Source organism: Oryctolagus cuniculus, chromosome 14 (genome assembly GCF_051225735.1).
Source record: "Oryctolagus cuniculus isolate XC-2025 breed Fujian yellow rabbit chromosome 14, ASM5122573v1, whole genome shotgun sequence".
NCBI classification, from domain to species: Eukaryota; Metazoa; Chordata; class Mammalia; order Lagomorpha; family Leporidae; genus Oryctolagus; species Oryctolagus cuniculus.
Window position 1 is genome coordinate 34,862,684 of NC_142880.1, and position 20,426 is coordinate 34,883,109.

General features: G+C 46.7%; 1 protein-coding gene across 45 annotated transcripts; it reads right to left on the reverse strand.

Moving 5' to 3' along the window:
• Positions 1–623: 623 nt before the first annotated feature.
• On the reverse strand, positions 624–18,756 carry LOC100354611 (BOLA class I histocompatibility antigen, alpha chain BL3-7). 45 transcript variants are annotated; one of them, XM_070056544.2, is made up of 8 exons: positions 18,460–18,756; positions 11,210–11,317; positions 9,465–9,725; positions 7,905–8,180; positions 6,135–6,407; positions 5,919–6,023; positions 5,549–5,581; positions 624–981 (listed from the first exon to the last, which is right to left on the reverse strand). In XM_070056544.2, exons 2-8 carry the CDS (start codon positions 11,256–11,258, stop codon positions 929–931), a joined length of 1,050 nt encoding a protein of 349 aa, XP_069912645.1. In that variant the 5' UTR covers positions 11,259–11,317; positions 18,460–18,756; the 3' UTR covers positions 624–928. The 45 variants fall into 45 exon arrangements, with proteins under 45 accessions (XP_069912645.1, XP_017200134.1, XP_089168668.1 ...); XM_017344645.4 differs by having other exon boundaries at positions 624–1,434; XM_089312542.1 differs by having other exon boundaries at positions 624–1,434; positions 5,536–5,581.
• Between the last annotated feature and the right edge of the window lie 1,670 nt (positions 18,757–20,426).

The following is a 20,426-nucleotide window of genomic DNA, read 5'->3' on the forward strand; positions in this document are numbered from 1 at the left end:
TCTTGTCATGAGCTGCCAAGGCCTTTTGAGTTCGCTGACTTTGACCTTATTTAGACAAGGTCATAGTCAAAGTGGAGGTTCACACCTCCCTTCAGAGAAAGGTACCTCCTTCTTTAATGGCCCATGCTTTCCACTGGGATCTCACTCACAGAGATCTTTCACTTAGGTGGTTTTTTTTTTTTTTTTTTTTTTTTTTTTTTTACCAGAGTGTCTTGGTTTTCCATGCCTAAAATACTCTCATGGGCTTTTCAGCCAGATCCAAATGCCTTAAGGACTGAGTCTGAGGCCAGAGTACTGTTTAGGACATCTGCCATTCAATGAGTCTGCTGTGTATCTCACTTCCCATGTTGGATCATTCTCTCTCTTTTTTATTCTATCAGTTAGTATTAGCAGACATTAGTCTTGTTTATATGATCCCTTTGACTCAGACCTATCAGTATAATCAATTGTGAACTGAAATTGATCACTTGGACTAGTACATGCCACCTTGATGGGATTGAATTGGAATCCCCTGGCACATTTCTAACTCTACCATTTGGGGCAAGTCAGGTTGAGCATGTCCCAAACTGTACATCTCCTCCCTCTCTTATTCCCACTCTTATATTTAACAAGATCACTTTTCAGTTAAATTTAAACACCAAAGAATAATTGTGTGTTAATTACAGAGTTCAACCAATAGTATTAAGTAGAACAAAAAAAATAATAAAAGGGATAAAGTAGTAAGTTGTACATCAACAGTCAGGACACGGGCCGATCACGTCACTCTTTCTCATAGTGTCCATTTCATTTCAACAGGTTTCCTCTTTGGTGTTATATTTTCTTTAACATTCAAATTGGTGGTTCCCCTCTGCAATCCTTGCTGGCATCCTGGACTGTCTTCTTTTTCAACCTTGCTTGGTGTCCCCTTACTACGAGTGTACAGTGGCTATTAACACAATTGTTTGTAGTATTGTTCTTCCTTTTGAAACCCTGCACCAGGGGCTGGAAACAAAAGCATAAATCCATTGATTTTTCTGTTCTCCTGTTGCTGATCATTGGTTGGGAGAAGGGAGCAATTATATAAGCAGGTACACAAAGGACACCATGATTAATTCCATGTGTGAAGAATATTTAAGAAGTTACGGGCCAGTGCCGTGGCTCACTAGGTTAATCCTCCATCTGCAGCACCGGCATCCTGGGTTCTAGTCCCGGTCGGGGCACCGGATTCTGTCCGGGTTGCTCCTCTTCCAGTCCAGCTCTCTGCTTGTGGCCCAGGAAGGCAGTGGAGGATGGCCCAGGTCCTTGGGCCCTGCACCCGCATAGGAGACCAGGAGGAGGCGCCTGGCTCCTGGCTTCGGATCGGCGCAGCGCATCGGCCGTGGTGGCCATTTGGGGGGTGAACCAACGGAAGAAGGATCTTTCTCTCTGTCTCTCTCTGTCACTGTCTAACTCTGCCTGTCAAAAAAAAAAAAAAAAAAAAAGTTACGAGATAGGTCTCACATAGTCAGGTGAAAGTCTTTCCTAGAATGTCCAGAGTCTAATTTCATCATTCCATACATTTCCATAGATTTCTTGTTGCCATTTTATTTCTCATACACACACACACACACACATACACAATAATATAAATATATTTCTTTTTTATTTTACTTAAAATTTGCAACTAGATATACTGTGCATTTTAGAATTTTGATAAGCTCTGACAAAAGTATATACAATAATAAAGATAATTAAAAATGAATCTTAATGAAGAATGGGATGGGAGAGGGAGTAGGAGGTGGGACGGGAGTGGGGTTAGGAGAGTGGGGATGGGGGGAAGAACCACTATAATCCAAAAGCTGTACCTATGAAATTTATATTTATTAAATAAAAGCTTTCTTAAAAAAGTACATATGATAATCAAGATAATGAATGTACTCATTGTTTCCAAAAAATTTCCTCTTGATTCAAAGTCCCTCTGCACCCTTATCCCAAGCCATTACTGATTTTCTTTCTGTCACTATAGATTAATTTGCATTTTCTAGCATTCTATCGAGATGGAATCACATGTAGAAACTCTTTTTGGAAGAGCTTCTTTTACATAATTTTTCATCTATGCTGTTGTATTTGTCAAGAGTTCATTCCTTTTTACTCATGAGTAATATTCTATTGTTTGATATAATACAATTAGATCATCCATATTTATGTTGATGGATTTTTATTCTAATTTTCACCTATTACAAATAAAGCTTCTATGGATGTTCATGTTTAAATTTTTGTATGGACAAACGATTTCATTCCTGTTGGGTAATACTTGAGAGTAGAAGAACTGATTCTCTCTCTCTTTTTTAAGATTTATTTCTTATTTATTTGAAAAGGCAGAGTTACAGATAGAAAAGCAGAGACAGAGAGAGCTCTTCCATCTGCTGGTTCACTCCCCAGGTGGCTGCAAGGATCCAGGGTTGTGCCAGGCTGAAGCCAGGAGCCCTGAGCTTCTTCCAGGTCTCCCATCTTTTGGACATCTTTCTCTGCTTTCCCAGGCTCATTAGCAAGGTGCTGGATTGGAAGTGGAGCAGTCAGGTCTTGAACAAGTGCCCACATGGGATGCTGGTGTCACACACAGTGGCTTAATCTGCTACGCCACAATGCCAGCCCTAAATAACTGATTCTTTGGGAGGTATATTTAAACTTTTAAAGAAACTGCCAGGCTTTTCCAAAGTAGTTGTGCTATTTTGTTATTCCTGCCATAACATTGACCATATTAAGTATTGCTGAGGATGGGAGGAAACTGAAACTGAGTTTTTAATTTTAGCCATTCAAATATGTATGAAGTGGTATCTCATTGTGGTTTAGTGTGTCTTTTACTAATTGCTAAAGATGAACATATTTTCATGTGTCATTCCATTATTTTCTGTGGTTAAGTGTTTATTCAAATATTTTACCCATTTAAAAAATTGGGCTGATGGGTTGGTGTTGCGACACAGTATGTTAAGCTACATCTCGTGAGTCAGAATCCCACATGGGCACTGATTTGAGTGGCAGTTGCTCCATTTCCATTTCAACTCCCTACTAATAAGCCTGGGAAAGAACAAGGTGGCCCAAGTATTTGGGCCCTGCACCAATGTGTGAGACCTGGATAGAGTTCTAGGCTCCTGACTTCAGCCTTGGTCCAGCCCTGGCAGTTGCAGCCAACTGGGAAATGAGCCAGCAGCTGGAAGTTCTCTTCCTCTCTCACTCTGTAACTCTGACTTTCAAATACATAAACAAATCTTTCAATAAAAAAGAACAATTTAGGTTGTTTAACTATTGTTTTGAGAGTTGTTTGTATATTCTGGAAACTCTTACCTTATGAGACTTATACTTCATAATTGGCTAATATTTTCACTCATTATGAGGCTTGCTTTTTCCTTTCTTAAGCATTGTTTTTGAGAGTAGACCTTTACTGGGCCTGCGCTGTGGTGCAGTGGATTAATGCCCTGGACTGAAGCACCAGCATCCCATATGGGTGCTGGTTCGAGTCCTGGCTGCTCCACTTTGCAACCAGCTCTCTGCTATGGCCTGGGAAAGCAGTGGAAGATGGCCCAAGTGCTTGGGCCCCTGCATCCATGTGGGAGATCTGGAAGAAGCTCCTGGCCCCTGGCTTCTGATCGGCGCAACTCTGGCTTTTGCAGCCAACTGGGGAGTGAACCATTGGATGGAAGACCTCTATCTCTCTGCCTCTCCTCTCTTGAATAACTCTGACTTTCAAATAAATAAATAAATAAACAAATAAATCTTTTTTTAAAAGAAAGGGTAGACCTTTTAATTTTGATGAAGTCCAACTTATTTGTCTTTTGTTTACTTATTTATTTTTAAAGGTTTATTTATTTGAAAGGCAGAGTTACAGAGAGAGAGAGAGAGAGAAAGAGAGAGAGAGAAAGAGAGAGAAAGAGAGAGACTTTCCATCCGCTGGTTCACTCCCCAAATGGCTACAATGGCCTGAACTGCACCAATCCGAAGCCAGGATCCAGGAGCCTCCTCCAGGTCTTCCATGTGGGTTCAGGGGACCAAGGACTTGGGCCATCCTCCAACGCTTTCCCAGGCCACAGCCGAGACCTGGATGGGAAATGGAGCAGCCGGGTCTTGAACCGGTACTCATATGGGATGCTAGCCCTTCAGGCCAGGGAGTTAACCTGCTGCGCCACAGTGCCAGCCCAAACTCAACAATTTGAACAGAGCCTTTCTTAGGGGTCTGGCTTCTCTATTCCAGTCCTAGCTCTCTGCACATGAGGCATGAGACTATAACTGTTGAGTAAACAAAGACATGTGGTCCTAGGAGACCACAAAGAGACAAGGGGCTTTGCTCGGCTGAAAATCAGGGAAGGTGAGGCTAGGCCTTCCCCAGGTCACATACTTACAAGCATTTCCACAGAACACAAACAAATCTTTACTGTAAAAATTCAAAATATTCAGAAAGATAGGGAGAAAACTGACTGTGTATTCAATCCTCCAGCTGCCTGTAGGATAACTAACAGTCTCTAGGGCATCCATTCTTATGAGCTTCTTCTCACATAAGCAAGGATACTCACACCCTCACACTCAGATTTTCACATCCAGATACCCATGTTCTGGTTCTTAACTGGCCTGAGCCTCAGTTCCCAGGTTGGGTAGGTGGAGAAGACAGCATGGCCAAACTCACAGGATGCCTGCGAAGCTCAAGTGTGATGTGCACTTTGATGAAATCATTCTGCAAATTGTCAAGTGTGAAATAGGTCAAAGGAATAGTTGTCTCCCTCTCCACCCCTCAAACAGGGACGGTTAGAATTGGGAAGCCAACAAAGTCATCTTGCATACAGACTGCTTATAATTAGGCTGAGGAGGATGAGAAAGGGTTGTTCAGGGACAGGGTGGCCCTTTTGTGATCAGATCACACCCATCACCAGCCAGTATAGGTGTTTCCAGGCCCATCAAGCATGCCACAAAACACATCCTTTTTTTTTTTTTTTATTTGACAGGTAGAGTTATAGACAGTGAGTGAGAGAGAGACAGAGAGAAAGGTCTTCCTTCCATTGGTTCACTCCCCAAATGGCCGCCACGGCCGGTGCTGCACCGATCCGAAGCCAGGAACCAGGTGCTTCTTCCTGGTCTCCCACGTGGGTGCAGGAGCCCAAACACCTGGGCCATCCTCCACTGCTCTTTCGGGCCACAGCAGAGAGCTGGACTGGAAGAGGAGCAACCGGGACTAGAACCTGGTACCCACACGGGATGCAGGCGGAGAATTAACCAAGTGAGCCATGGTGCTGGCCCCAAAAACACATCCTTTATGTAGTAAAGGGAATTTCTGTCAGCAGAGAAGACTGAGGAGTTCCTGCTGTCACTGGGCACTGAGATTCAGGGTCTTGTCCTGTTGGAGAGGAAGGAGAGAGGTGGCACCAACTCTCTCTACCAATGCTAGTACCTGCTGGGGAAGGACAGAGGGAGGGAGCAAAGAACTGAGGCTATGGCTGGAGACAGGAAAGCCCCACCACCTCACCCCTATCTTTGATTCTAAAGTATCTCAGCCATACTTGGGAGCACTGGGACTTCTCCCCAACCCACCCATGCCAGTCACCTGGGGTTTGCACATAGGACTTCTTATTCCAGGCTGCAGGAGGAAAAAAAAAAAAAAACACAAAAAGAGATTGTATGAGTGTGGGCAGAGGTGGTAGAAGGGAGTTGAGGTAGCCACAGGTCCTCAGCTTTGTTCTCCTCCTCCCCTTCCAGGTGCTTTACAAGGTCAGGCCCAGTGGCTTTCTTGTGATTGTGGGATTCACAGGGTATTGGCTAAGGGCTTTTCCATAGGTGGAGCAGGGTGCCAAGCCTCAGCAGTAGCTATACCCCCTAGGTGGGAACATTTCTGGCTAAGGTTTGGAGCAGAACATTCCTCCCTACTGGGTTAGACCAGACAGGCGCGCCTCCCACCCTTCGTCTTCCCCACTTACCTTGAAGGCACCTCTTGGACCATATTACAGTTACAGCTATCAGCATGATGGTGATCAAGACTGTGGAGATAGCCATGGCAATGAGCCCACTATTCGAAGGTGATTCTAAAGAAAGCAAAGAAAAGGGGGCATCCCTCAGGCCATGGGCCATATCCAGGTGCCCTTGATCCTTCTCCTGTCCCTCTTTGCCTTCTCCCAGAAAACCCAGCTCCTCACCCCAGGCCACGGTGAGTGTATGGTTCAGCCCAGGATGCCGCACGTGGCAGCTGTACCAAGCCTCTTTCCCAGCCGGCACCTGAACAGCCACCCATGTCTGGTAGGTGCCATCTCCACTGGGGCGGGTCTCCACATGCTCAGTCTCCAACGTCAGCTCCTCCCCATCCAGCCACCAGTTCAATGAGATGTCCTGTGGGTAGAATCCCAGGGCCCAGCACCTCAGTGTGGTTCCATCCTGGGTCATGTGCTTTGTTATGTGCACCATGGGAGGCTCTACAGAGACAGAAGGAAGAAGACTAGTGGGCATCCTCTCTGTATCCAGCCCTACTCTTTGCCCCAGTGCCTTACCCCATTGCCTCTGCCATCATCCTGGCTGGAGGACAGTGAGGACATGAGGACAGGGATTCTCTCCAGTGTAGGCATGGATGAACACTGCCAGCCATACCAAAGGGGCACTGTCCTGAGAAATCCATAGGGTTTATGTGACTTCCTATCCCTGACCTCTAGGGAGCATTTTACATTTCTCACAGAAACTCTATTTTTTCCCCCATACTTCATATAGCTGTCCTGTGACTTCCTGAACACAGCAGATGGTCTCTAATAACTGGTTGCTTTAAGTGAAGGCAAGAATGTTGATATTTAGCATTACGTGGGTTATGAGTGTGGCTTGCATCAGGCAGCTTGAATGTGAAGCTGTCATTGGCCCTTTATAGCCGTATAGTTTTTAAGAGGCCCTATAATCCATCTGTCTCTCAAAGCTTAATGGGGATTAATCATTCCCTCCTCTCAAGGTTATTCTGAGGATTCGATGAGCTATTCCAGGTAAAGGGCACAGGATGACACCAGTGCTGAGTGAGAGCTCAACATTCACTGATGTAACACAATATGGTGTTCAGGAATGCTGGTGTTGATTGCTGTCCCTGTTACATGATGAGGACACTGAAACACAGAAAGGGCAAGTAATTTGTATAAGGTCAAACAGCAGGCATATCCTGAGCTGAGATCTGGATCTGAAGGGTGAGGCTCAAGTACCTGAGCTCTGAACACTGGGTTGTGCTCTTAAAGTCATATCATTTCCTTATATCATCTGTCCCATCTAGCCCACCCCTCAATCAAAAGACAATCAAGAGTGCAGGGTGCTTTGATCTATCCTGGCCCCCATTCTCTTTGACCACTGCAATCCTAAAAGCTTCCACTCTCAGCACCCTTGAATACTCTTCTCTCTTTCTGTGCATCTCTGATCCTGTATCTCCAGTCCCACTGCTCAGGGTTGGGAGAAGTTCAGGATGCACCTGGAGTCTAGGGAACATGTTTAGAGTAAGGGGTGTGTGAAGGGCTTCAGCTTCCCTGGCAGCCTGGAGTGGTCTGAGAACTGGTCTGGGGTCTATTTCTCAAGGGATGAAACCACAGGACAATAAATTCCAATGGGCTTCATGAACAATTGAGTTTAACCCATTTGCTGTATACATATTAAAGAAATAAGGCTGAGGATCTGGAGGTTCGTTATCAAGACTACTCTGTGGGGCAAGTGAGATTCCAGAACTGCTTCCTCCACCTTACCTGGTACAATGGCCTGAAGTGTGTGCCTTCTCTGTTCAGCTCTACATGAGGAAGCTGTTGGCTAACTGGCCAAATTTCTGGGCTGCAGTTGGTTCATCTGAGAGCAGGATACAGCCTAACCTCCTCTCTTGTAGGCTTCTCTGCCAAGGGGCATGGCTCTCATGATGAGGGTATAGGGATCACTCTGCATTGCTTCTAACTGGGCCTTACCTTTCCTGGTGAGGCTCTGGCTTCCCAGCTCCAGGTACCTGTGCAGGGAGGTGAGACAGAGGCCTTCTAGGTAGGCTTTGTCGTACTCAGCATAGCAACGCTCTGTCTCCCACCAGCGCTTTGTCCTCACGGCCACTGGCTCAGCTGATACCCAGCTCAGTGTCTCCACATCCAATGACAGGTGGTCCTGCCCATCGAAGCCAAACTGCCAGAAGCTACTGGAGCTGCCATCCTCCTGGACTTCACAGCCAAACATGCGTTGAGCAGTGTGTGTGCCTGTGCATGTGGGCAAGGAGGCCTTGGTAATCATCAAGCAGCTTCCTTGAGAGCTGAGAGAGGTCGCCACCCACAGGGGCCTCCTAAGGCAGGGGGAGGTATGTGACAGGGCATCAGCATTTAAAAACATGGTCCCCAATTAATTCTCATGAGCAGCCAAGCCTGAGAAACTTGCTGGACCCCTATGCTCCTCTGTTTCTTCATGGAGGAAAAACACCCATGTTCATGATTATGACACATCATTATTTTGTAAGCCACAAAGAAGGAGAAAACTAAGTTATCTATTGGGCTCAGGTATCCTGAATGGTAACACTGAGACATGGCCCAATTTCAGAGATTTCAATGTGAAATCTGTTAAGTCTAGTAATGTGTGTGTGTATGTGTGTGTGTGTGTGTGTGTGTGTGTGTATACAACAGCTGGGGCTGGGCCAAGCGGAAGCCAGGAGCCAGGTGTCTCTTCCAGGCCTTCCAAGTGGATACAGGAGTCCAAGCACTTGGGCCACCCTCTGCTGCTTTCCCAGGTACATTAGCAGGGAGCTGGATCCAAGAGTGGAGCAGCCAGGACTCAAATAGGTGCCCATATTTGATGCTAGTGTCACAGAAAGTAGCTTTACCTGCTATGCCACAATGCCAGCTCTGAGCCTGGTAATATTTATCCTGGGGACCCTGGGCTGGGTTCAGACACACCTCCTGAAGCACAGCCCTTCCCAGTCCTCATCTCTCCTTCTGAGACCTCTTGGGGACCTGTGGATTTTAGTTTTGTCATTTGGGTGTGTTGGCACAGAGCAAGAGGAAAGGCTCACACTTGGAACGTGCTCCATGTGGTGCTCATTGAATATTAAGGTGAAAGCAATGCCCTGTCTCCTCTCCCTGACACTGGTAAGAGCAGGAATTCTTTCTTTCCCGCCCTGAGCTATCTGCCTATTTCATCCAGTCTCATCTGGTATTTGAGGGACTGGGGGTGAGAATGATTTGAAGTAACTAGGGAAGGTGATGAGTGAGGCAGGTAAAGGCCTCTCCTGGTCTGGGGAGGTCTGGAACTCTGGCGGCCAAGGGGGAGGCATCATGGATCCCTAGCTCCTGCAGACATTTGTGATGCTTGTCAGAGGGTGTTCACTGGAACTAAAACCTATTTTGAAGGCCACTGCAGCTCTGCTTAGCTTTGAATTAAGGAGTGTACCTGCAGAGCAGTTTGTTTCCTGGCAAATGGGCATAACAGATGGAGTTGGAGGAGGTCAGCATGCAGATAAAGTAGAGACCAGGAAGGGAGCCCACTGTACATACCACTGCTCTGGTTGTGGTAGCCCATCACTGTCCACATCTCCACCTGCTGTACTTTCTCCCATGCCTTCTGTTTCTGGGTCTCTGTCTCCCAGTACTGGGTGTCCACAGGTGCCATCCATGCGGCCCGAAGCTCAGCCCTGCCCGTACGACTGTCATATCGGATGAAGGGCTGGTCATCCACATAACCCACAGCCAAAAACTCAGGGAGGCTTGGGCCTGGCTCTGACAGAGCCAGGTAGTGATAGTGGAGAGAATGTGTCCCTGTGGAAACATGAAAATGATCTTAAGTGTCTATGTACTGCCAGCACCTGTGCAGGGGTGGGTGTGAGTTGGTGGGTAGAAACCTTCCCAGAGAGTATTTGCTATTAGCAATATCAAGAACTGGGATTTCAACAAAATGAAAAGGTTGGTTGTGGGGTGGTGCAAAGGGCTTGATCGAGGGGCACATAGGGAGTTAGTACTTAATGGGTGTGGAGTTTCAGTTTGGGAAGAGGGAAACACTCTGGAAATAGTAGTGGTGATGGTTGCACAGCAATGTCAGTGTACTGAACGTCACATAATTACACACTTAAAAATAGTTAAATGGTAAATTTTATGATATGTCTATTTTACCACAATGAAAAAAGGACATGGCATTCAAATAGCTAAAATAATCATTCTGACATTGAGACCAAAGTTCAAGCACTAAGGCTCTTGGATGTTACTCCTAGGAAGTTTCCTAGCCCCATGCTCAGGGCTACTAACCCTCATCTCTTAGAAGTGTGGTTCTGGTTTCCCATCTCACAATGAAAAAAGAATGTTATTCTTAAAAAGATGGTTGTTTGGAATCTTAATTTATATGAAACTATGTATTCCCCAGAGACTGCGATAAAGATCAGTCATCATTCTTAGCTTGGGCCACAGCTAGCCAGCTTGAGGTATCTTGATTTCTGTTCCCCACTCCCTCCTTCTCCCAGATAACAATGCTAGTCATTCACTTTTTCTTTAAGTACAAATGTACCTCAAGATTGTTATATATTATGCTTCCTAACTTTCCAACTCATCTGTTCAAAAGTGCCAGAGATGAAATCTATTTAGCAGTCAGTCTCAACTCAAGCTATTAAAACAGGCATTAACCTGCTGTGCCACAGTATCGGCCCCCGGTCCAATTCCTTCTAATAGGCAGGTATTAGTGTTGTTACGTGTCTATGATAGGTGGGGATACTATACTTTGGAGAAGCAAAATTACCTGCCACACTCACACAGTTGTGTAGTCAGAGTGCAACAGGACTTGACTATATAGCCATACTTTAATGAACACACCCAATTGAAACTGTAAGCCTGGGAAGACATGAACAGCTCAACTCCTTATAGCATCTCCCCTACCTCTACATATCACCCCAACCCCATCTAACTGAGGGCAATTAATTGCTTCACAATTCTGAGTCCGTTCAATGAGATAAGGCACAATAAGAGCAAATATAAGAGGAAGGGCTCTACAGACATATGTGAGCTGTCTACCCTTTCCTATTCTGAAGCAGAGGATGGGTATGGGGGGGTAGAACCAGAGAAAGGGAAGTTATCAGAGGAAGGAGCCAGTCCTCTGGAGGCCAGATCTAGCCTGCTGGCAACTGTAGGCAGCTCTGGCCTCTGTCTCCCACTACAAGACAATCTAAGAGATTCTAACTACTGTACATCCTCCTGCAGGTTGGAGGCCACTGACCACCACCATCTCGCCTATTTTTCAGTGGATAAGCAGGGCTTACCTCCAGGCCATGGCTTGTTTTCTAACTTCAGGCTGGCCAGTTCTGCCATCACCACCTTTGCTAAGGAAGCTGGGCCATCGGCCACCACGGGGAGACCCCAGGGACTCTCTGCAAGGGGAGAAACAGAGAATGGTATTATGAATCTTAGTATAAAAATATCCCATGCATTTTTGTTGACTGCTTGGAGAGATGATAGGAAATGAAACTTACTGGCATGATCAACAGGAAGAAGAATGTGGGGGCCCTACTGCAAGTGTAACTGGAAACTTGGCCCTGCTTGTGGGTGTAAAAACAACATGCCTGCAATCTAGGCCTCTGTGCCAGGCATCATTCCTGCACTCAATAAGTATGGAAGTCCCATGACCCATATTGGATTCATTCTAAGACCCCCGCAGTGAATGCCTCAAACCATAGATAGTACTGTTCCTTAAAGGAGTAGATACTGTGATTTTTTTCCTCTACACACATAATCATAACAAAGCTTAATTTATAGGGTCCAGTGCTGTTGTGTAGCTGGTTAAAGTCTGGACCTGCAGCACTGGCATTGCATATGGGTACCAATTCAAGTTCCAGCTCCACTTTTGATACAGCTTCCTGCTAATGCTCCTGGGAAAGTAGTGGAGGGTGGACTTGGACCGGGGGCCGGTACTGTGGCACAGCAGGTTAATGACTTGGCTTGAAGTGCCAGCATCCCATATGGATGCTGGTCCGAGACCCAGCTGCTCCACTTCCGATCCAGCTCTCTGCTATGGTCTGGGAAAGCATTAAAAGATGGCCCAAGTCCTTGGACCCCTGCATCCACCTGTGATACCCAGAAGAAGCCCCTGGCTTCTGGCTTCGGATCAGAGCAGCTCAGGCCATTGTGGCCAAGTCCTTGGGCCCCTGCACCAACATGGGAGACCTGGAAGAAGCTCCTGGCTCTGGCTTCTGATAGGTGCAATTCTGGCCATTGTGGACTTCTGGGGAGTGAACCAGTGGATGGAAGACCTGTCTCTACTTCTTTCTGTAACTCTTTCAAATAAATTTAAAAAAATCTTAATTTATAAATGAGGCAAGTAAGAGATTAACAATACTTAATAATAAAATAGAATAATTATAATATACTCATGCTGCAACAGTCTGATAACCCAAACATGTACAAAAGAGATTAATGGTTGGGAAGCAAATACATATGAATACACCAGGAAGTAGAAGATTACATCTCAGACAGAATGGAGTGGGATGTTGTCAGATTTCACCACACCACTCAGAGTGGCATGTAACTTAAAATTTATAGATTTTGGAGCTGGCACTGTGGAGTAGTGTGCTAAGCCTCCACCTGTAGTGCTGGCATCCCATATGGGCCCTGGTTCGTGTTCTGGCTGCTCCTTTTCCAAACCAACTCTCTACTTATCGCCTGGGAAAGCAGTAAAATATGGTCTAAGTGTTTGGGCTCCTACACCTCCATGGGAGACCAGGAAGAAGCTCCTGGCTCCTGGGTTTGGATTGGCTCAGCTCCAGCCATTGTGGCCATTTGGGGAGTGAACCAGCAGATATAATATCTCTCTCTCTGTCTCTCCTCTCTCTCTGTAACTCTACCTCTCAAATAGGTAAATAAATCTTAAAAAAATTATGGATTCTTTTATCTTCCAGATTTTCATTTAGTATTTTTGGATCCGTGTTGACAGTGAGTAACTGAAATCGCAGAAAATGAAGCTGCAGAAAGAGGGGGCACTATATTGATTCACTGCAATTCTGTGAGGTAGCCCTGAGCATTCCTACTTACAATAAGGGAAGCCAAGGCTGACCTCCTTGGCTATCCTCATCTCTGCCTGAGATTCCCCACCTGGCTGCTTCCAGAATGACCTGGAAGCCCTGAGAACTTACCATTGACATGGATTGAATTGGTCTGGGTGTATCCTGTACACTTGCAGGCACTGATGGTTTCAGGTGACCCACTTATGCTGCCTTGGAGTTCTAAGCAGAACACTTATAACTTGGTGGTGTGCTGTGAATTCCTATACTTGAAGTAACACTCATCTGGTAAACATTTGTTGAGTACCTATTATAAGCCAGGCACTCAGCTAAATGGGGGTCTGTGTGGGGACACATTATAAACTGAGACAGACCTGGCCTCTAGGCAGTTGTGGCCTGGCAGGGACAAGGGATAATTAAGCAAGTCTAGTAAGGACAGCAGGGCTGACAAGTGTCAAAGTGCAGGTAATATCAGATGCTGTGTCACTGTGTTAGAAGGTCTTAGAAGAGGAAACTTAGCTGAAACCTCACTAGCTGTGTTACCAGGTAGTGGGGTGGGAGAGGAGGGAAGAATGTTCAAGGCTTGTGAGTCCATGAATCAACTGCATCAGCATCACCTAGGAATTTGGTAGAAATGCAAATTTTCAGGGGGCAGGTATTGTGCTTCACAGTTAAGATACTACTTGGGATGCCTGCATCCTCCATCAGAATGCTCATGCTCTGGGAGGCAGCAAGTGACAGTAGTTGAGTCCCTGCTATCTATATTAAAGACTAGAATTGAGTTCTCAGATCTCAGCTTTGGCATGGGCCAGCCATGGCTGTTGTGGGCATTTGGGGAGTGAGCCACTGCATGGTAGGTCCATCTCTGTCACTTAACTTAATTAATTTATTTATGTAGCTATTTGAAAAGCAGGGAGAGAATGAGAGAGAGAGAGAGAGAGAGAGAGAGAGAGAGTCAGCATTGGGCCAGGCTGAAGTCAGAAACTCCATTTTGGTCTCCCAAATGGGTAACAGGGTCCCAAGTATTTGGCCATCTTCTGCTGCCTTCCAGTGCATTAACACTGATGCTGGTTCAGAAGGGGAGTAGCTGCAGCTTGAGCCAGCACCCATATGGAATGCTGGCATTGTAGGTGGTGGCTTAATCCACTGTGCCACAATGCCAGCCCTGAAACTTCTTTAGGCAAAGGAATAGTAGGTAGGAATTCCTGAAGTAAAAAAGAAAGTTGTGTGTACAGATTAGGGTAGAACAAAAGTGCAAAATATGAGTCTGGGAGGAAAGGGCTAGGCCACATCACTATGTCTCAGTTCCCCCATCTGAATCATGGAGGTAGTAGATCTGTTCGGAAGGTTAACTAAGTTAATACTGTAAATCTCCTAGAATAGCGCCTGGTGCAAGGTGAGTGATACTGTAAGTATTTGCATACATGAGAGGCCAAACAGGTGAGGGCTGTAAAGATTGGAGCTTGGGGTCAAGTTCTGAGCTAGAGAAGTATGTGCCTATGGTCAGCATGGAGGGGACATCGAGTTCGTAGGCCAAGGGTAGGAAGAAGGATGTAGAGCGAGAACACACTGAGATACCTGAAGGGGAGAAGAGGAAGGCAGAGGAGGACCGAAGATGTCTCAGGGTCAAGAGCCCTTAAAGCCCCATAGGATCAATTCCCTCAGAATGTCCTATTCTGGGCTCAGTCTGCCAGTCTCAACACTAGTGGCACAGTCAGCCAGGCCCCAGCCAGATCTACTCATGAATCCCTCCCCACTTTCACCCCTGCTAGCCTCCATGTCCAGCTTTGTCAGAATCCGTTGTATAATACTATCCTCCAATTATTCTGTCTCTAATCATCTTGATTCCAAAAACCAGTGATTGGTTCTGCCAGCTTGTAGGAATCCCTACTTTGGCTCTTTTCCCAGGAAGCATGGACTCCAGAGCCAGCCTGGTGAGTCTAAATCCTAACTGTTCATGTGACCTGGTGCAACCTGAGCCTCAGCATTCCTACTCATCCCTATCATGCAGATAATAATAGAATCCTCATCACACAATGCTGTGAGGCTGATGGTTCCCCTGACACAGAAGTCATAGTTCTGCTCTTGAAAGCCACCATCTTCTTGACAGGTCTGTCCATGTACTATCACCTCACTGTCCACTTCCTAAATGGAGGGAATGGACTTTCTGGTGTGGTATCTAGGGTCCTAATGGAATCCCCTGGATCCTTCCCCCATCTCCCATTACAACACCCTTAGCTTTATCTCTCTGCTACAATAAGGCTACAGTGTACACCCCAACGTTTATACACACCCTTCAGGGCTACTATCACCTGTGTATTCCTAGATCATGCCAGGGATGGGCTGTAAGAAGGGCAGGGGTTCTGAACCTTTGGCTCATGGATTCTCGGGACTGTGAGAATCTAATATCTTAAGTTTTGGAGCCTCAATTTGTATGGAAAAAAATCTATTTATTTTCACTAACATTTAATCGGAACTTACGCTTTCCTCCCATGACAAATGAAGACGACAAAGCACAGCAGGTTTGGCAGGACCTGTGCTTTATCCATGAATAGAGCCCATATGACAGTTTCAGACACCTGGAAGTAGGTTTCACCCTCCTCACTGTTTCCAAATGGGGCTGCTACTAGCTTTGTTGCTATTTATTGCATTATTTAATATATTAACTTAGAAGCACATGTTGACATATCATACATTTTTTAAAAGATTTATTAATTTATTTTACAGACAGAGCTAGAGAGAGAGAGAGAGATCTTTCATCCACTGGCTTACTGCCCAAATTGCTGCAATGGCTGGGACTGGGCCACTCCAAAGCCAGGAGGCAGGAGCTTCTTCCGTGTCTCCCATGTGGGTACAGGGGCCCAAGTACTTGGGACATCTGCTACTTTCCCAGGCATATTAACAGGAAGCTGGATTGCAAACGAAGCAGCTGGGAATCGAACTAGAACACATATGGGATACTGGTGCTACAAGTGGCAGATTTACCTACTACACCACAGTGCTGGTCCCACAAATTATATCCTTTTAATTTAAAAAGTTTAACTTCAGGGACCAGCGGTGTAGTGTAGCAGGTGAAGCTGCTGCCTGGAGCACCAGTATGCCGTGTGGGCACCAGTTCGATTTCCGGCTGTTCCACTTCTGATCCAGCTTTCTGCTATGGTTTGGGAAAGCAGTGGAAGATGGCCCAGGTTCTTGGATCCCTGTACCCACATGGGAGACCTGGAGGAAGCTCCTGGCTCCTATCTTTGGATTGGCCTAGCTCCAGCCATTGCTACCATTTGGGGAGTGAATCAGTGGATGGAAGACCTCTCTCTCTCTGCTTCTGCCTCTCTGTAATGCTGCCTTTCAAATACATAAATAAATCTTTTTTTTTTTTTTTGACAGGCAGAGTGGACAGTGAGAGAGAAAGGTCTTCCTTTGCCGTTGGTTCACCCTCCACTGGCCGCTGCGGCAGTGCACTGCGCCTATCCTGGTCTCCCATGGGGTGCAGGGCCCAAGCACTTGGGCCATCCTCCACTGCACTCCCTGGCCACAGCAGAGAGCTGGCCTGGAAGAGGGACAACCAGGACAGAATCCGTTGCCCCGACCGGGACTAGAACCCGGAGTGCCGGCGCCGCAAGGTGGAGGATTAGCCTATTGAGCCACGGCGCCGGCCGGTTATGTCCTTTCAATCCCTCTCTCTGATGCAGTCTCATTCCCCCTCAAACTTCCTGTGCACTGCGCCTATCCTGGTCTCCCATGGGGTGCAGGGCCCAAGCACTTGGGCCATCCTCCACTGCACTCCCTGGCCACAGCAGAGAGCTGGCCTGGAAGAGGGGCAACCGGGACAGAATCCGGCACCCCGACCGGTATTAGAACCCGGTGTGCCGGCACCGTAAGGCAGAGGATTAGCCTACTGAGCCGCGGCGCCGGCTACATAAATAAATCTTAAAAAAAAAGTTTAACTTTATAGATACACAATTGGGTTCTTTGGACTTGCGCATATTTCAGTTTTATATTAAAAACATTCTGAGAGGGCAAGTATTGTGGAGCAGCTGGTTAAGCCGCCACTTGCATTCCATATTGGAGTGCCTTGGATACAGTTCCACTTCCTCTTCTGATCCAGTTTCCTGCTTATGGAGACCCTGGGAGGCAGCTATGATGAATCAGTACCTTGGACTCCTACTAGGAGACCCTGATGGAGTTCCTAGTTCATGCCTCTGCCAGGCTGTAACAGACATTTAGGGAATGAACCAGTGAATGGAAGATCTCACTCACTCTCAATTTCTCCTTCTCAATTTCTGTTTCTCAATTCCTCCCCCCTCCATGTCATTCTGCCTTCCAAATAAATAAAACTAAAATAAATAAACTTAAATTTTGAAAATTCCACCTCAAATAAAACAGACAAAACTCCAACTGCAGCTTCAAATGCTGCCACCTAGCACCCACTCCTAGCCGCAGTTTAATCATCTGTATAGGTACAGTCCGCGCTGCAGATCCCAAGTTCCACAAAGGATTCAGCCAATCACACATGGAAAATGTTCAGGGAAAAAACCGCATCTGTACTTTGTTATTTCTACACAGACCAATATAACAACTATTAACATGGTATTTATATTGTAGGAGGCGTTATAAAGAGCCTAGCGATGATTTAAAGTATATAGGAGGGCGTTTGTGCAGTATATGCCAATACAACCCAGTTTTGGATTAGTGATTCCAGAGTTGCTGGATTTTGGTATCCCAGGAGGATCGTGTAATCAAACCCCAAGCAAACCGAGACAGGAGTCTACGTTCTAAGAGCCAAAATGGCTTCTTGTATGCAAAGTAATTAGGACAAACTGGGTTAAGGAACATCAGCAGTTACTTTGATTTCAACACCTGACTCGGCACCTCTGCAGTGAGGTAGGGTGTGCCTTGGTCTGTGGCAGGGAACTGGATATGGGCAGGCCAGCACCGCTGCGCAGAAAGACTGGGAAAGAATGGAAATTCCAGCCCTAGTAAGAGAATTTCCTCATTGCTCTCCCCGCCCTCTGCCTCTGCCAGAGAATGCAGAAATCTTTACTTCTGTGCTAAGCGGAACTCCTGAAACGGGACCAGGAAGATCCCAGCCATGGGCGGGTGTACGGCAGAGCCAGGTGGACTTAACGCGCTGGTCACCCTTACTCCCGACCACTTCCGCCTCCCACCCCCAAGCTTCCCTAGAGCCTCCCTGGAAGCCCGGTTTCCCGGGCCAAGCGCAAATCGCGTCCTCCGAGACCAGCCACTGGGTCCCCAGAAAGTTCTGGAGTCGGATGGGTCTCGGGCAGGGTCCTCGGCTCTCATCGGCCCCCACCTGCAGAACTGCTCAGCCTTATCCAGAATCGGTAGTGGGGCCACCCGGATCTAGCGCTGTCTCACCAGCACTCTGGATCCGGAAGGGCCCTGCCCTCAACTCTCAGCAGTTTTCTCTTTCGCCTCCCCCACCTCCACCCGCGCTCCTCTGGGGGAGGAGGATCATCTCCCATCTCTTCCTCATCTATCGCCACCCCACCCCTCACCTGCCGCGCCCTCCGGCACCAACCACAAGAACGGTAGCAACAGCAGCGTTGGCTGCGGGATACACGGGCGCCGGGGGCGCCGCTGTTGCCGGGCCGCCAGCCTGGCGCTCTACGCGGCGGTCTACGTTCAGGCGCAGTCCCTTCAGGCCCGATCTCGGCCACAGTCGGGCGGTCGCACGGGGTTTCTTGCAAGGTGGGTCGCGCGCGTTCCAAGTCTGAGAACCTAGCTCACTTGGTCTCAGGCTGCCGGCGACCTCCCACTGTTTCGATTCTGGCTTTAGCTACCGCTCATACTCTGGCTCTTTAGCGCCCCTAGCGTCCCCCGTACCCTTGCAGTTCCCTGACCAACAGGGAAACTGGCGAGGGGTGGGTGTCAGGGAAGCAGGAGGTGCTCCTATAGGTGCTCACCGCCTGCCCAGAACCGTCTTTCCTCTAGGCAATCCCCTCTGTTAGCCTTAGAAGAGGGAAACCAAGAAAACCATGAAAACAGTAATGTAGCTAATTGTGAAATTCTATAGCTTACATGCTTATTCACTGCCTCCTAAGGAGATTTGCAGTGGAGCCTAGGCTACTGCATTTGGTGAAGTCATGAAGGAGGAAGGGTGTCTGCAGCCAGAGCCATGTGACTCGAAAACATTTGTGGTTTCCACTGGAGATCCACTAATCCTACTGAGTTTAGTTAGATCCCTCCATTATGCGAAGAAAGACTAACTTTCAGCTAGAGTTTAGTGACATATGAAAGCCTGTTTCTCCATCCCGTTTAACACACCATCTAAACTTTGACCAAGGACCAAGGTTCACCACAATGGTTTCTACTAGATATTTTTGGATGTTTGAAGATTCCTAGGGACCACTCTGGAGGAACTTATTTTGGGGCCTGGGCTTCTTGCTTGTCAGTGGCTGGTAGAGTCCAGATTTGCCTTGACTGGAGGCCACCACTCACCTGTCTAGTTGAGTCTTGTGATAATCACGGTCTAGAGCACAACTTATTGTTTATTTTAAATGTATTTTAAAGACAGAGCCACAGAAATAGAGGGAGAGAGAATCTTGAGGGGGAGGGAGAGGGAGAGAGAACACTTTCACAAATGGGTTCACTTCAAAAATGGCTGCAACAGTCTTTTTGTGGGGCCTGCAGAAGCAAGGAACTTCATCCAGATCTTCTGTGTGCATGGCAGGATCTAAGCACTTGGGCCATCATCCCACTGCTTTCGAGGCACATTAGCAAGAAGTTTGATAGGAAATGGAGCAGCCAGACTGAAATGGGCACTCTGATATGGAATGCCAGTTTTGCAAGCTGTGGCTTAACTCATTGCACAACACAACAAGCCTCTAGAGCACAACCTTTTAATATTGTTGAGGGAGCACATGAATAGGAAAGAATAGAGTTGCAAGGAAGGCAGGCATCAGACAGTCTGTCTACCATCTGGCATCATGGCACAGCAGTGCATTGAGCTAAGTCACTGCTTGTGACTCTGGCACCATGTATCAGAGTGCTGCTTTGACTGCGTAAGCTCTTCTTCTGATCCAGGATTCCTGTTAATGCATTTGGGAAGGCAGTGAAGATGGTTCAAGTACTTGGGCCCCTGCTACTCAGGTGGGAGACAAGAAAGGAGTTTCTGGATCCTGACTTTGGCCTGACTCAGACTTAGGTGTTGTAGTCATTTGGAGAACCAGCAGATAGAAGATCTCTCTCTTTCTTTTTCATTCATTCTGTCTTTCTTTTATTTTTTCCCAAAGAAATCTTTTATTTAATGAGTAAAAATTTCATAAGTACAACTTTAAGAATATAATGATTCTTTCCACCATACTTGCCCTCCCACCCCCACTCTCACCTCATTGCCTCCCCTCTCTTCCATTCCCAGTTCCATTCTCCATTAAGATTCTTTTTCAATGAACTTATTTTTATTTTTTGACATTTCTTTTTTTCTTTTTTTTTCTTTTTTTTTTTAACTTTTATTTAATGAATA